The 14,688-nt window shown below is 53.3% G+C and overlaps 1 protein-coding gene across 5 annotated transcripts in view; it reads right to left on the bottom strand.

The window, feature by feature from the left end:
* Window positions 1-3,154: 3,154 nt before the first annotated feature.
* Window positions 3,155-14,688, bottom strand: part of EPS15L1 (epidermal growth factor receptor pathway substrate 15 like 1) — a 50,882-nt gene continuing 39,348 nt past the window's right edge. For 2 of the 5 annotated variants that reach the window (XM_035116983.2, XM_035116985.2), the window contains 2 exons: window positions 8,582-8,790; window positions 3,155-3,727 (listed from right to left, as the gene is read on the bottom strand). In XM_035116983.2, the coding sequence (XP_034972874.2) occupies window positions 3,581-3,727; window positions 8,582-8,790 (356 nt within the window). In that variant the 3' untranslated portion in view covers window positions 3,155-3,580. The remainder of the gene's footprint in view (window positions 3,728-8,581; window positions 8,791-14,688) is intronic. The other 3 variants (XM_035116984.2, XM_035116986.2, XM_035116987.2) reach the window with 3 other exon arrangements.

Below are 14,688 nucleotides of genomic sequence, written 5' to 3'. Positions count from 1 at the left end.
GAGAGAGAGAGAGGGAGAGAGAGCCATCCCAGAGTCTTGGGTGCTCCAAAATAAGTAACCTTTTCATTTATTATATTAAACAATAACATTTCTCTTATATTAAACAATAAAACACAGAGCATGGGTTAAAATTCAAACACCCCCCTCCCTCCCCGCAAACCTTCTCTCCTCCCCGCTGCCCCCCCCCACCGCCCCACTCCCCGCCCCCTTTGCTATAGGGTAATTCCAAGAGCATAGATACAGTCATGTACATGTCTGGATACACAATGCATAATCAGCCGATCTCCTGGGGGGTGGGGAAGAGGGGGGGGCAGCATGGCCGAGGTCCAAAGGATGTGCCGGGGTGGGGTGGGGCTTCTTGGTTCCCCTTGCAGCAGCAGCAGCAGCAAACACACACATCTCCCCCCCCCAAACCCCTCCCCCACTGTTCCAAATCCCTCTGCCCCCTTGGAGAGACCCCCTAAGCTCAAATGGACTGGCCTTCCTGGTGCCCGAAGACTGGGAGGGGGCACAGCTGCCCCCCAAAAAAACATTTCTAGAGAGAGAAGCAGTGAAGGGAGGAGAGGAAATGAAAGAGAATGATTTCTCTCCCCGCCCCCCAAAAATATAAAGAGACATTGTCCCCTAACCTTGTTTAAAAAGGAAACTCTGCAAACAAGAGACCTCACAGATCCATTTGAGCCAATGGGTCTACTCTTAAGTAGGACTTGGAAGGAGCTGAGAAGAGTTCCTTTGGGTGCCTGGCGGGGGGGGGGGAGAGAAGAATGACAGCAGCCGATTTGCGTCCCACAAGAAACAGTGTGGGGGGGGACAGGGACGGCGCAAATATTAAGAGCCACAAGATGAGTGCCTTGGGGTGGGGGTGGGGTGGGGGGGTCGAGAGTGTGGAAAACACTGATGGCAAAACACAAGGGGAGAGAAACTGGGAAGGGGAGGGGGCGTCTCTTACTGGATCGGACACAAGCTCCCCCCCCACCCTCACAAAGCACCCCCCCCAGCAAACTACAGTTCCCAGCTGGTAAGAGGGGTGGATTGTGGCACTTTTTGCCCCTTGCACTTTTGCCCCGTGTCTCCCCCCCCCTGCAAGACAGAGAAAGGCCTGCCTGGGTTTGGCCGCCCTCTCCCCCACAAGCGGCAGCCTTGCCCATCCCTCCCCCTCCCCAGGGGGCTCAGAGTAGTTTTGGGGTGCTACCGGGGAGGCGCCAAGAGCCCCACGCTCCCCCCCCGGGTCAACCGAAAACCGTGGCCGATTCTGCCAACAGGAAAGGAAACCGAAGAACTCTCTCTCTCGCTCTCATTCGCACACAAACACACAGAGAAATGGGTGCAGGATTCAGAGCCCACCCCCGGGGGAGCCCTGTGTGCCTGCACACATTATTTCTTGCACCCCAAAATGCCACACTTAAGAAGCGAATGGCATCTATCTGTGCCAACAGCCCCCCTATATTTGAGAAGCAAGAATTTGCAGCAAGAAGGAGAGAGAGAGAGAGAGAGAGAGAGAGAGAGAGAGAGAGAGAGAGAGAGAGAGAGAGAGAGAGAGAGAGAGAGAGAGAGAGAGAGAAACAGACTTTTTTTTATTTCTTGTTTGGCAGAACCTTGAGATTCTAACCACAAAAATCGCTCTTTCATTTCCAGATCTTAGGGACTAAATATATATATACACACACAAACACACAAGAGCGACACACGAGGCCGGTGGGATTACATTTTACAGCGGGCAACGCTCAGAGACTTCGGGACGTTCACCCCCAGATATATATAAAATCTCCTATATATATCTACATATCTCTATATCACAAGGGGGTGGTTCACGTCCCGGAGGGTAGGGGGCTGCTGAGGAGATGGCAGATGGGGGACAATATACATGGGGGTGGCGGCAAAAATTAAAAATACAAGACATTGTAATAGATCTAGAGGCTGCGTCGGCAAGTTCCCCCAGCTTCTCAGCCTGCAAGATGGAGGCGGATGGGGACCCCCAAAGGAAGGCGCGTTATCTGGTCCTCCCTGGGGGGTGGGAGGGATAGAGGGGGTCTCCTTTGGGTCCTCCTCCTCCTCCGTTAGCAGGCCAAAGAAGAACCGGCCGAGGACCTGACTCTCTCCAGAAGCCTCGGCGCCCCAGAATTTGTCCTGTTCTTTTGGAGCTAAGCGGCTGACCCCCCCCCACAAAGGGGGCTGGTGTTTCTGGGTGCTTCTGTGGGCCAAGGGGACCCCCCCGCCCATGGGGCGGACCCCCAGAGGGAAGGACGGAGCCAGTCTCGGTCCCTGCAGCCAGAGGGCGCCTCGGAGAGGGGGTGGGAGGGCGAGAGAAGCCCCCACCCCACCCCATCGTGGGTGGGGAAGGGGGATGGGGAGCCCTCAGCCCCCCTCCCCAGGGCAAAGGCACCAGGATCAAGAGACCCCTGGAGAAGATGGAAGGAGGGCCGGGCCTTCTGGAAGGAGGCTAGGAGGCAGAAGCTGCTCTGGGGAGGGCAAGGCAAGGGGGCAGAATTTCGGGGGTCCCTTCTCTGCACAGAGGCTGGGACGTTGGGGGTTGTCCTGGCCTGGGGGAGAGGGAACCCCTTACAGTGGGAGGAGGAGCCGTCTCACGGGGCGCACAAGGCCCCCCACAAGAGGCCAGGGGCTGCTCGGACCCTGACCCACACGTCCAAAGCAAACCCGCTTGCAGCCCCGCATTTGCCACCCGGCTCTGGAACGGAGACACCCCTCTTGCCCGGGGCTCAGAAGACACCGCTTGGCCCCCGAGCTGCTTTTCTCGAGACTTTCCAGGATGTTTTTCAGGCAAAAATACAGAGAAAGAGAGAGAGAGATCAACACACCGACCTGCCCTCGAGGCCGCAACGTATTTTAAGTTCCCCCGGTTTCGGTTTGAATCGGCGCTGGTTAACTGAACGTTCGAGGCTGCCCGGGGGGTAGAGCCGTTAGCAGCAAGTTTTTCCTGGGCGATCAAAGAGAGCATTAGGAATCGGGGGAGACCGGGGGGCTTAGGGGGGAGAGAAAAGGGGGTGCAGGCAGTGGAGGCGAAGGAACCCGCGTTAGCAGCGCTGGAAAGAAAGAAAGAAAGAAAAAGGAAGGCAGAGCGGGCTGTCTTCTCTTCCTTGCGCCCTGCTGTGGGTGGAAGGCCTGGGTGGGACCTTCCTTCTCCCCCCCCCCCCGCCCTATGCCCACCCAAGGCTGGCACAGCTGAGCAAGACCCAGGCCCCCCCAAGGGAGGTTTCAAAGAGCAAGAGGTCCGGAGCGAGGAAGTGGGCCTTTTCCGATGGCAGAGGGGTGCCCCCTTGGCAAAAAAAATGAATGGAAGAGGGGGAACGGCAGGCTGAGTTCACCTGGGGGTGAGGAGCAGCTTCTTCTCTGGGATTGGGGGGGGGGCGGTCCCCTCCCCACCTGTCCATCCGTGTAAGGAGACGGGGACCCCGTGCGAGTTCTGTGTCCTTTTCCGCAGAGTGGGGCTCCCCGAGCCAAATGCGGTCTCAAGAAGGAGGCGGTTCACTTCGTCGAACGGAAACCGGGTTGGTGGGTGGTGGTCTAGGGAGCGGCAGAATGGGGGGAGAGGGAGTGTGTCTCCCCCCCCCCGGAGAGCCCCCTAGGAGGCGGGCATGTCCGCTTTGCTGAGGGCAATCGCCAGCTCGAGGTCCTCCTGCTCCTGCCTCCTGAGCCGTGCCAGGCGCTCCTCCTCCGCCTTCTCGCTCTCTCGCTTCGCCCAGGCGAGCTGCTGCTCCTCATTGCCAAGCTGGGGAGAGAAGGAGAGGGGAGGTTCTTTAGCTGTGGGGTGGGGCTGGATGACCGCAGGAGTGCCCTCTTTCCAAATCTACGAGCCTCTCTTCTCCTGGCCGGCGACCCCTAGGGGCCGCTGTACTTCCTTCCTCCCCACCCTCTGAAAGAAGCAGCACCCGGTTCTATCGGGGAGCGCCCCCTCCTGGTCTCATCACACGCCTAAAGCGTTTGGGAGCCCCGTTATAGACAGCTGGGGTGTCTCCCCCCCCCCCCGGCAAAGTATCGTGGGAACTGTAGTCTATTCAGGGCGCCCTGATAAAACTACAGTTCCCGGCATTTCCTGGGGGGCTGCCAAAGGGCTTTCGGCGCATGGGCAGAGAGGGGTGTGCCGCCTTCCTCTTGGGGGGGGGGATGCTAAGACGTCTCCCCCCTCGACCCTCCGCAGGCAGCGAAATGTCTTCTACTTTTTCTCCTGTTTGACTTGGAAGGTGGCGAGACTATCTCCTTCCTTGGGAGGTTTTTAAGCAGAGGCTGGATGGCTGCCGGTCAGGGATTCCTCAGCTGGGAATTGTAGAGTTGGAAGGGTCATTTAGCCCAACTCTGCCCCCCAGCAATGCATGTATAGGACCCTGAGGCCCAGGCTCTGCCGACTGAGCTACCCGTCATGACTCAATCTCTGCCGCTGAAAATCTCTCTGAACTCTGGCTCCATCTGGGGAAAACCCGCTGGCTCAGAAACCGGGCCGTTTCTCCGTTCTGGAATTCTGGAACCCGAGCCTCTCTGGACCAGACGGCAGCCCCAGACCCCAGTGGTCAGAGCCCCTGCTCTGCATGCCATGCAGAAGCTTGCAGGATCAATCCTCACTGCCATTTCCTGCCAGAAGCTGCTGCCAGCCAGTGCAGGGAACACTGATCGGGATTGGACTTGGAAGAAGCCAGGGTCCTCCTCTGTTGAGATCACCCTTTCCCCTTGAGGTCTGGAAGCTTGGTTTTGCTTTCGAGGAAGGGCCAGAGCTCAGTGCTCCCCGCCCGCCCCCCCGGCCCAGTGCAGAAGCTCCCCGGCACCCGCAGTCAGGCCTGGGGAACCTGGATGCCGTAGCTGAGATTCCTGCATTGCAGGGGGTTGGACTAGATGGCACTTGGGAGACCACTCTGGACTCTACAATTCTTTGCAATCTCAACTTTCTGCCGGCGTCGAAACCCACACTAATGAGAACAGCCCCGAACCGTGCAGAGAAGAATCCCCCCAATGCAGATGTCCGAAAAACGCCTTTCCCAAAACCAGATAAATCCCCCCCCCAATTTCAGCATCCTCAGAAGGGTTGGGTGGTGGGGGTCCGGCTGGGACCCCAAAGCAACCGAAAAGCCCTTCCCTGGCCCCACGTGGCAAGTAACTCGGGATATAGGGTGGTTTCGTGGAGGGCCAGGCTATTATTATGGTCAAGGTTATTATGGCCTGAATAATGGCAGTTGCTGGGGACCCAAGGAAGGGGTGCGAGTGTTGCTGCTGTGCCCCACTTTTGGGGTTCGCCACAGGGGCTGCATCTGGGCGACCCCTGTGAGGACTGGGCAGGGGGGGGGGGCTCCCTTCAGTTTGATTCAGCATTCTTTGCCCTGTTCAAATCCTGCCTTGCCGGGGGGGGGGGGTTGTCTAGATCAGGCACCCCCAAACTCGGCCCTCCAGTTGTTTTGGGACTACAACCCCCATCATCCCTAGCTAACAGGACCAGTGGTCAGGGATGATGGGAATTGTAGTCCCAAAACAGCTGGAGGGCCGAGTTTGGAGGTGCCTGGTCTAGGTGACCCACTGGGGACCTCCCCCAACTCTCAAAGCTCAGGGCTCTAGCCAGAAATTTGAGGGCAGATCACACTGCAGGGACACCCCATGTTTTTATTCAAACTGGGGCACCCTTAAGTATGGACGCGGGTGGCGCTGTGGGTTAAACCACAGAGCCGAGGGCTTGCCGGTCAGAAGGTCGGAGGTTCAAATCCCCGCCACGGGGTGAGCTCCAGTTGCTCAGTCCCAGCTCCTGCCGACCTAGCAGTTCAAAAGTGCAAGTAGATAAATAGGTACCACTCCGGCAGGAAGGGAAACGGCGTTTCCATGCGCTGCTCTGGTTCACCAGAAGTGGCTTCGTCATGCTGGCCACATGAACCGGAAGCTGTATGCTGGCTCCCTCGGCCAATAAAGCGAGATGAGCGCCACAACCCCAGAGTCATCCGCGACTGGACCTAACGGTCAGGGGTCCCTTTACCTTTACCTTTAAGTATGGACACCCCCTCCCCAAAAAGCCACGAAGGGCATGGGAACCAGACTATCGACTCCTAATTGCACCAAGTATGGTCTCTCTCTCTCTCTCTCTCTCTCTCTCTCTCTCTCTCTCTCTCTCTCTCTCTCTCTCTCTCATTCACACACATACACAGAGCTAAGAACCAGGGGAACTCCCCGCCACTGGCTGCAAACCCTTTCCCCGTTCTTGTGACTCCCAGCAAGAATAATTCCGGGGTAGAATCCCCCCCCCATTCCTGGAGGGAAGGCATTCCCTCCATTCCTGGAGGGAAGTTCCCCCGATAAAAAAGAGGAGGACCCACACAAAAATCAAGGACGTAGAGGAGGGTTTGCCCTGTTTCAAAAGGTGACAGTTCAGAGAAAAAAGATCGGTGAGCTTCTTTTGCAAAATCGCCAAAAAAAGTTTTTGACCCACTGGGGACATTTTTAATCCATTTTACAAAATTCCACCCAGATGCTATTTTTGATGGGTGAATCCTGGCTACGTTTGGGAAATTCTGGACGTATGGTAGCCCTAATAATAGTGATAATAATAATAATTTATTATTTATACCCCACACATCTGGCTGGGTTTCCCCAGCCACTGTGGGCGGCTCCTAATAATAATAATAATAATAATAATAATGCGATAAAACATTAAAAACTTCCGCAAAGGAAACCAAGCCTTATAGCAGCATAATAAGGCTATTCCGCTTACAAAATTTTGCAATTCTTTTAGTTGTTTTAACCTCCTGCTCAGTGACTCTCATCTCCCTGATCTTATTCTGGCTCAGTGTTTTTTTTAAGTAGAGTAAAATAAATTATTGCATCTTGCTTTCACCCTTGTATTTTAGCTATTTTAAAAATGCCGGCCCGCAACCGTAATCAACTGGAAAACTGCAGCAGCGTTTTCCCAGCCTCCTCCTTTTGCAAAGTCTAGCTTCTCACTGGGGAAATGGATGGGGCGGCTCAGCAAAAAAACAAACAAAAAAAACCTCAACCCAGGAAGGTGAGAAAGTCTGAAGGTGCCTTGGAAATTAAAAAAGAAGAAATTAAAAATAAAACCAACACAGGTTTTCCTGTTTATCAGCCGAAGCTTCTCTCTGTCTCTTTCTCTCTGTGTCAAACACTCAACACCAAACGTGCCGTTAGAATAAAGATCCACAATGTGGCTTTGAGTTCCTTTTGCTAACACAAACACCGCCTCCCCCCAACGCTAATAAGCTGAACGAAATAATTAAGACGCTAGCCAGGGATCTCTCGCTCCAAGGAAGGTGATTCACACCCCGTGACTCTACTGAAACCGTGTCTTTGCGAAACCTTGAGGACTAGAGTCTTAGTTTATGGAGCAACATTATAAAGCGGTTTTCCTACGCCCCAAACATTTCCGGGAAGGGGATGATCCCCCCTCCAAATCCCCAACTCAGGTCTGGAGAGAAATGGGGAGCGCTCCATTCCAAAACCAAAGCGTTCCAAAACCAAGGTGCGCTTCTTTCCCATAGAAAGTCATGCAAAACGGATTAATCCGTCCCAGACTTTTAAAAACAACCCCTCAAACAGCACTTGAACTTGAATTCTGCTATCTAACGAGACCGTTGATCCATAAAATGAAAGCAACAAAATCAATCTGCTGTACTATAAAATAAACAAGATATTATTGTAGATGATAAAAAGTAAAATTACCTGCCCTGATGACAGTCATAGAATCATAGAATCATAGAGTTGGAAGAGACCACAAGGGCCATCCAGTCCAACCCCCTGCCAAGCAGGAAACACCATCAAAGCATTCCTGACATATGTCTGTCAAGCCTCTGCTTAAAGACCTCCAAAGAAGGAGACTCCACCACACTCCTTGGCAGCAAATCCCACTACTGAACAGCTCTTACTGTCAGGAAGTTCTTCCTAATGTTTAGGAAGTCATTGTTAGTCATTGTTTGGATGGGGGGTGGCTTTTATCCGTTTCCGCAGTCACACAATCAATCAATCCATCAGTAGCTGAACTGGGTTCCACACAGTCACAGAAACAAATGAACCGAAGAAGTCTCAAAAACAAAAATGCCAAAGAAAGAGCGAAAACAAAAGCATGAAACTTAATCCGTTCCGGAAGTCCGTTTGACTTCCGAAATGTTCAGAAACCAAGGCGCGGCTTCTGATCGGCGCACAATAGCCGACAGCTGCGTCGGACGTCCGGCTTCCGAAAAACATTCGAAAACACTTGGCCTTTGGGAACCAAGGTACCACTGTAATAATAATAATAATAATAATAATAATAATAATAATAATAATAATATATGCCGCCCATCTGACTAGGTTGCCCCAGCCACTCTGGGCGGCTTCCAGCGAATTAAAACCCTGGGGACGTACAAAGGGACTAATGCAGAACTACGGAGGAAGCGGGTTGGTCTAGATGGCCTTTGGGGGTCCTGTCTAACTACAGTTCTATGATTCTATGAGAGCAGAGAGGGATTTGGGGGGAACTAAGAGATAGGAGGGAGAGAGAAGGGAGAGGAAGGGGAGGGGGAGGGGAAAACGACCCCCCCGGAAGCCCCCCGCCCTGTTTATGTTTTTGTTTTCCATCCAGATAGAAGGAGCGTCAACTTACAGAGCTGAAGTCAGCAAATCCCGTGGAAGGAGGGTCCTTGGGAGCCTTGCCTGCCGAGGGGGGAGAAAAGCGGCCTCTCCCCCTAAAAAGGTCCCCAAACCCCTTTCTACTCTGAAACGGGTCGCTGGTGTCGGCCCCGAACGGCCGGAACGGGTCGGGGGGCTTGTCAAAATCGGAAGAGCCGACATGGATGACAGGAGGAGATTTACCTGGAAAAGGTCGAGAGAGAGAGAAAGAGAGGGAACGAGAGAACGAAAGAGAGAGAGAAAGAAAGGAGAGGGGTGGGGAAACCGAGGAAGAAAAGGAGAGGAAGGGGTTGGGAAGGGAGAGACAACAGGAAGAAAGGGAGAGGTTACTTACCATAAGGGGCAGGGGTGGTGGTGGTTGGAGGGGGGATTAGGGAAGCCCACCTAACCCTAAATTGGCAGCTCAGGACACCCCCCCCAGCTTTTGCCTAGAATTCTGCTTCGCACAGCCAAATCCGCAACAATGCCCCCCCTTCCCCGGTCCCAAAAATCCACAAAGCAAGGCGGCCAGCCTGCCCAAATGTGTTCCAGTCCCCCCCCTGCCTCCCCTCATTCACCTGGGGGGGGGTGCGAAGTCCCCCTCCAGACCCCCAAGGACATGCCTCGGACCCCAGCAAAAAGAAGCGACGGGAAAGTGTATTTGTAAAGGGGGTGGGTATCTCTACGGCTGGCTACAGGCCTATTCCGGCGTTTGACAGCTTTGGGGGTTTTTTTGGGGGGGAGGCGGGGTTCTTGCTGCCTCCCGCGCCCCCCAAAAGCCCAGAGTACCTGCGTGAGGGTTTCGGCAGCGGCTGAGGACTAGCGGCTTGCGGAGGAGGCTCAGGCACGAGGGTGGCACCCTAGAACCGGAAGGGGCACCTAAGGGTCACCCAGCCCAAGGCCCTTGGAGGGAGGGGTCCTGCCCACAGCCGCCCCTGGTTCTCTCTCTGCCACCCCCCACCCTGGTAGGCAGCCGCAAGCCTGGAACTTGGCCAGGCGAGGAGTTCTTCCCCACTTCCCCTTCTCAAAGCGAGACTGGTGCCAGGCTGGCAAGAGAGGAACCGGGAGAGGGCAAGGTTTCGCCACCTTCTGCGCAAAAAGCAGAGGCTCTGGTTCCCTCTCCTCCATCCGACTGTTTTTCCTTCGCCCGTTTTCGTCTGCAGGAAAAGGGGCTCCCCCTCTGCTCCCCGCGAAACACCCGGGGCAATGGCGACCCCCCCAGCCCCCCCAAAACCAGCTGATTAATTCAGAGCAGGGAGAGTCCTGGGCGGCGTTGAAACCCAGATATACAGGTGAAACTCGAAAAATTGGAATATTGTGGAAAAGTGCATTTATTTCAGTAATGCAACTTATTATTTTTTATTTTTCTTTTCATTTTGACAAATGCTTTCTTTTGGAAGTTCCACAGCAATAAAGCAAATAGTTACAATAATACAAAAATAAACATCACTATTAGATTTCATTAATAACATTCAATTTATAATTGACCCGCCTAACGACGGGTCAATTATACAACGATTTGTTGTAATTACAATTACAACAAATAAAGGCTTGACATATCTTGCTTTGCATGTCATGCATCTGTCTCATATATCGGTTTCACCTTTTAAGTTGCGTTACTGAAATAAATGCACTTTCGATGATATTCTAATTTTCCGAGTTTCACCTTTATAATCAATCTCATCACCTTAAACCTGGGCACAATGCAATGTTCCCACCCCACGACATCATCATCATCATCATTATTATTATTATTTCCGTTTCTATACCGCAAAGAACGAATCTCAAAAGCGGTTTGCAAGGACGTCAAAACATCGGATAAAACCACCCGGAACAAAACGAATTCAAGCTTCGTGGGGAAATATTCCAGGTCCTTTTCTCTAAGGGGCGTTTAGCTTCCCCCAGCCTCCGACTCAGCGCCCAGAGATCTCTGTGGGGCTGCGAGGGGAAGCGCGGACAGTGCTTTTTTATGGGGGGGACGCAGGGGTGCGCATAGCCCTAAACATTTTGTGTTTCTTTGTACTTTTGTCCATTTGCTGTATTCATTTGTCCCAATTTGAAGGATAACAACGGTGATTTTCTTCCGAGTCAAAATGAGAGTACCCCTTAACACTCTTTAAAGAAAAAAAAAGCACCGATCGTGAAAAGCAGCTGGCTGGTTTTTGAGGGCGGGTCTTAAGCGACTGGGAGCCCCCGGCCCGTTCTGCAGCGTGGCACAGAGGAAAACCTGCTTGTTCTAAGATAGACTGGATCTGTCCACGGAGGTTCCGCTTGGGAGTCGTAAAAAAGAAGGGCCCTGCTGGATATCGGGCCAAAGGGGGCCCATCTAGTCCAGCCTCATGTGTCATGAGCAGGGACGCCCCCCCCAAAAAAGCCAGCCCCCTAACAAGCAGGACTGGAACAATTCTGCCCCACTTGAGGTTCCCGGCAATGGAGGGAAGCATGGAGCAAGCCGGCCGAGTTTGGAAAACGGACTGCAGACAGGGGTAACAACCCCCCCCCCCAGGCTTTTCTCCCAGAAACACATAGGTTTTAAAAATAAAAAACAGGCACAGAGGGTGGCATGGCTATACAGTGAGGCTTGGGTGCAAAAAAACAACAACAACAGCAGCTCTCTGTTTTCCCCCTGCCCCAAACAAACTTCTTCTGCCTCCTCTTTTAATATATTTCAGCCCCTGAGAACCAGCTTCGCCGGCAGGTGTGAGAACTAGGTACCCAGTCCTCCGCAGAAGAGGTGTTAACCACCGAGAAACACATGATATGCCAACTTTGCAAGAGTGCCGTCTTTTCAGCAATGCTTCCCAGGCAAAGAAGCCTCGAGATTGGCAGCCGCCTCACACACACACCCCACGCGAGAAAGCAGACGGCGAGTGTGTCGCCCCCCCCCCGGGCCTCGATTTTGCCTGCTAAGCCTCCTCGTGGCCAACGGAAACTTGAACGCAAAGCACACCACTTGCTTTGACCTTTGGTGGAAAGCCACTAAGCATTTATCCTCGCAAGATTGAATGTCTTGCCCTCGGCTGGACTTGAGGGACGGTTCCAACAGATTCCACACGGAAAATGTCCCTGCGGAGATGGCAGTCCTGTTTCCCTTCTGGCTTGCCCTCTTGATAAAGACTTGAGGAATGAGATTATCCCCCCTCTTTTATTGTCCATTCCGGGTCGCCCAGCCACTGCCCCAGTGTCCTTTCTCTGGGCAGATCAAGAGGAGCAGGGGACAGCAAAGGCGGCAAGGTTTTTAGCTGGGGCAATCAGAATAAGACCCACCATTTGACTGCTGATTCAGGACCCTAAACTGTGATTTATATAATCGACTTTTTAGATCTATTCTTTGTATATTGTATTGTTTTTTATATTGCTATGGCCAATGTGAATCAAGATTCATTCATTCATTCAACAAGCGCCGTGTCGCACGGAACATCCTTGCGCTGCAGATGCCGGCGTGGAAAGGGACGTCGGCTGGCTTCAAGCCTCCAAGGGCAGACGGAAAAGGGGGGGCGTGTCTGGAAGCCGCTTGTCCACAGGGGACTGGAAACGATGCCTTATGAGGAACGGCTTAGGGAGCTGGGTATGTTTAGCCTGGAGAAGAGAAGGTTAAGGGGTGATATGATAGCCATGTTCAAATATATAAAAGGATGTCATATAGAGGAGGGAGAAAGGTTGTTTTCTGCTGCTCCAGAGAAGCGGACACGGAGCAACGGATTCAAACTACAAGAAAGAAGATTCCACCTAAACATTAGGAAGAACTTCCTGACAGCAAGAGCTGTTCGGCAGTGGAATTTGCTACCAAGGAGTGTGGTGGAGTCTCCTTCTTTGGAGGTCTTTAAGCAGAGGCTTGACAGGCATATGTCAAGAATGCTTTGATGGTGTTTCCTGCTTGGCAGGGGGTTGGACTGGATGGCCCTCGTGGTCTCTTCCAACTCTATGATTCTATGACTCCACAGGCCATTTAGGCCAACCCTCCGATTTGTGCTGATCTTACAACGGCAGAATCCTTGGCAGACCACCTTCATTGCTCCCTGGGCCCTTTAGCCTTCCCTGTTCCAAATTATATCACCCCTCCCTCTTTCACCCCCTCCTCAGAGGAGAACTGCAGTTCGCCCCTCGCAGAGCTACAATTCCCAGCACCCTTACCAAACTACAGTTTCCAGGATTCTATTTCCCCCCCCCTGGAGGGGGTGTACTTGAAATGAAAGGGGTGTACGCAGGCTTGGCTTCCAGCCCTCCACCCCCTGCTTTCCGCTATCTCTGGCCCACCCTGCTTTAAATGCGGCACACCCAAAACTGGACTCTCAGCTGGACCGGCACAGAACAGGATGACGTCCGTGGGTTCTGCCCCAGATCACAGCATTAGATCTTTAAACCGGGGTTGCCGTCACCAAAACAGAACGTCCAGTTGCAATTTGGGGGCAAGACGGCTCTGAAGTCTTATTTTCCAAGATTCTCAGTTAAACACCTGGCTAGTTCAGAGGACAACCTTGAGCTGGGTTAAGAGCTTTGAGAACTTAAAAGAAGAAAAGTCCATTTATCCAGGGACTGTCCGCATATATATTGGCTTATTCCTGCCTTTTTCTTAATGGTGACACGGACCATTCATAACATTAATATTCTTCCCAAAAGTGAGCAGGGGGGGGGGAGCGAAGACAAGCGACAATTCGCCATAACGTCGGGGAAAGCATTTTGGTCCCTGAAATTCATTCCAGTTGTGCAGATAAAATATCACAGATGGAATCCTACAGGGTGGGGGTCTTAAGTGTGTGAAAACGGTCCAGATCCAAGGATCCCCAGGTGGTGGGGACGTCAGGCGACGTCCCGGGACCTGGGAATCTTCGCTCGGTGGCCAACGGGTGCAAAACGCGCCTGGCGGGTTTCGAACGCGGACCACAACCAACTCGCAAACCCCAGAGGCCGGCTTCATAAAAAAATTACCGAGGAAAAGACCCCCACAAGCAAACAGCTTGCAGAACTACCTGTCAAAGTCTCCCGCGACCAGCAGCACCTTCTGAGACCCCCTTTCCAAGGCGCCTGAGCCGAGCGACCCGCCAGCCGGGAGCAAATTTGCCTGCCGCAATCCCCTCCTTTCTAGCTCACGGGAGGAAGGGGGTCCCTCAAACGAGAGCGGGGCTGAGCCGCAGAGCACATTCAGGGCTGCAGCAAGGCCCCGATCCCACCCACAAACACCGTGCGCTACACTCCGGCGCCGGGGTGGGCTTCTTGAACCACAGCCCTCCCCCCTGCTGAGGTTTCCGGCGACTGGTGTTTCAACCGTGGAGGCAGAGCCGAGCCATTCTAACTGGGAGTTTCCTCCTTCTCCTCCTCCTCCTCAAATCCCTCCCCTTCCTCCTGTGGCAGGGAGTCCCACAGTCCAACCCTACACCTTCTTTACAAGAGTGTCTCGTACCGAATGCAAACTGTGAAAAGGACTCTTACGAATCGAAAACGGAGACGCCGTTTGCTTTTCCTTGCTTGTTTAGTTCGTATCACTCTCTCTCTCATGCACACAAATCCTAAAAAAAAAAAAAAAACCCACAACCTGGCGCTTTATCTGCCCCGAACCCCCCAACATTTAACTCTGCGGGAGTTCTAGTGCCAGGAGGGAGAAGGCCACGTGTAATTCTACAAATCTTTATCCTGTCTCCTCTCTTTACGAAACGAAGAAGCCCTGAACGGCCCGTGCTTTTCTCGTGGAGCAGTCGCCCCATTCCCTTCCCCCCCCCAACTCCGAGGGTCTCCTTTTTCAGGGCCGGGGGTGCTTTGCAGGACGGGCCGTCGGGGCTGCAGGAGGCCGCCCCACCCCCACCCCCAAGGCATCGGCTGTGCCTGGTTGGTGGCGCAGGCCCGGGCCCCGATATTGCTGGTGAACGCCGACCGCAGAGAGAGGAAGTGGGTCAGGGTGGGGCCGCGGCAGATGGTCCCACGGTGGTGGCGGCAGCAGCCCTGGGGAGCATCGCAATCACTGACACCCACACAGAGACTTCCTGCCCTTTTAAAGAACAAGAATAACACAAATACACACACACACACACCAGAGAGAGAGAGAGAGGGAGGAGGGAAAAAATAAAATCTGTTTCTCTCTTTTTGACACTCAACAACTTTTACCTA

The sequence above is a fragment of the Zootoca vivipara genome, chromosome 6 (genome assembly GCF_963506605.1).
Source record: "Zootoca vivipara chromosome 6, rZooViv1.1, whole genome shotgun sequence".
Taxonomy (NCBI): domain Eukaryota; kingdom Metazoa; phylum Chordata; class Lepidosauria; order Squamata; family Lacertidae; genus Zootoca; species Zootoca vivipara.
The sequence above is the reverse complement of the archived record's forward strand: the minus strand, read 5'-3'. Positions and strand labels throughout refer to the sequence as shown.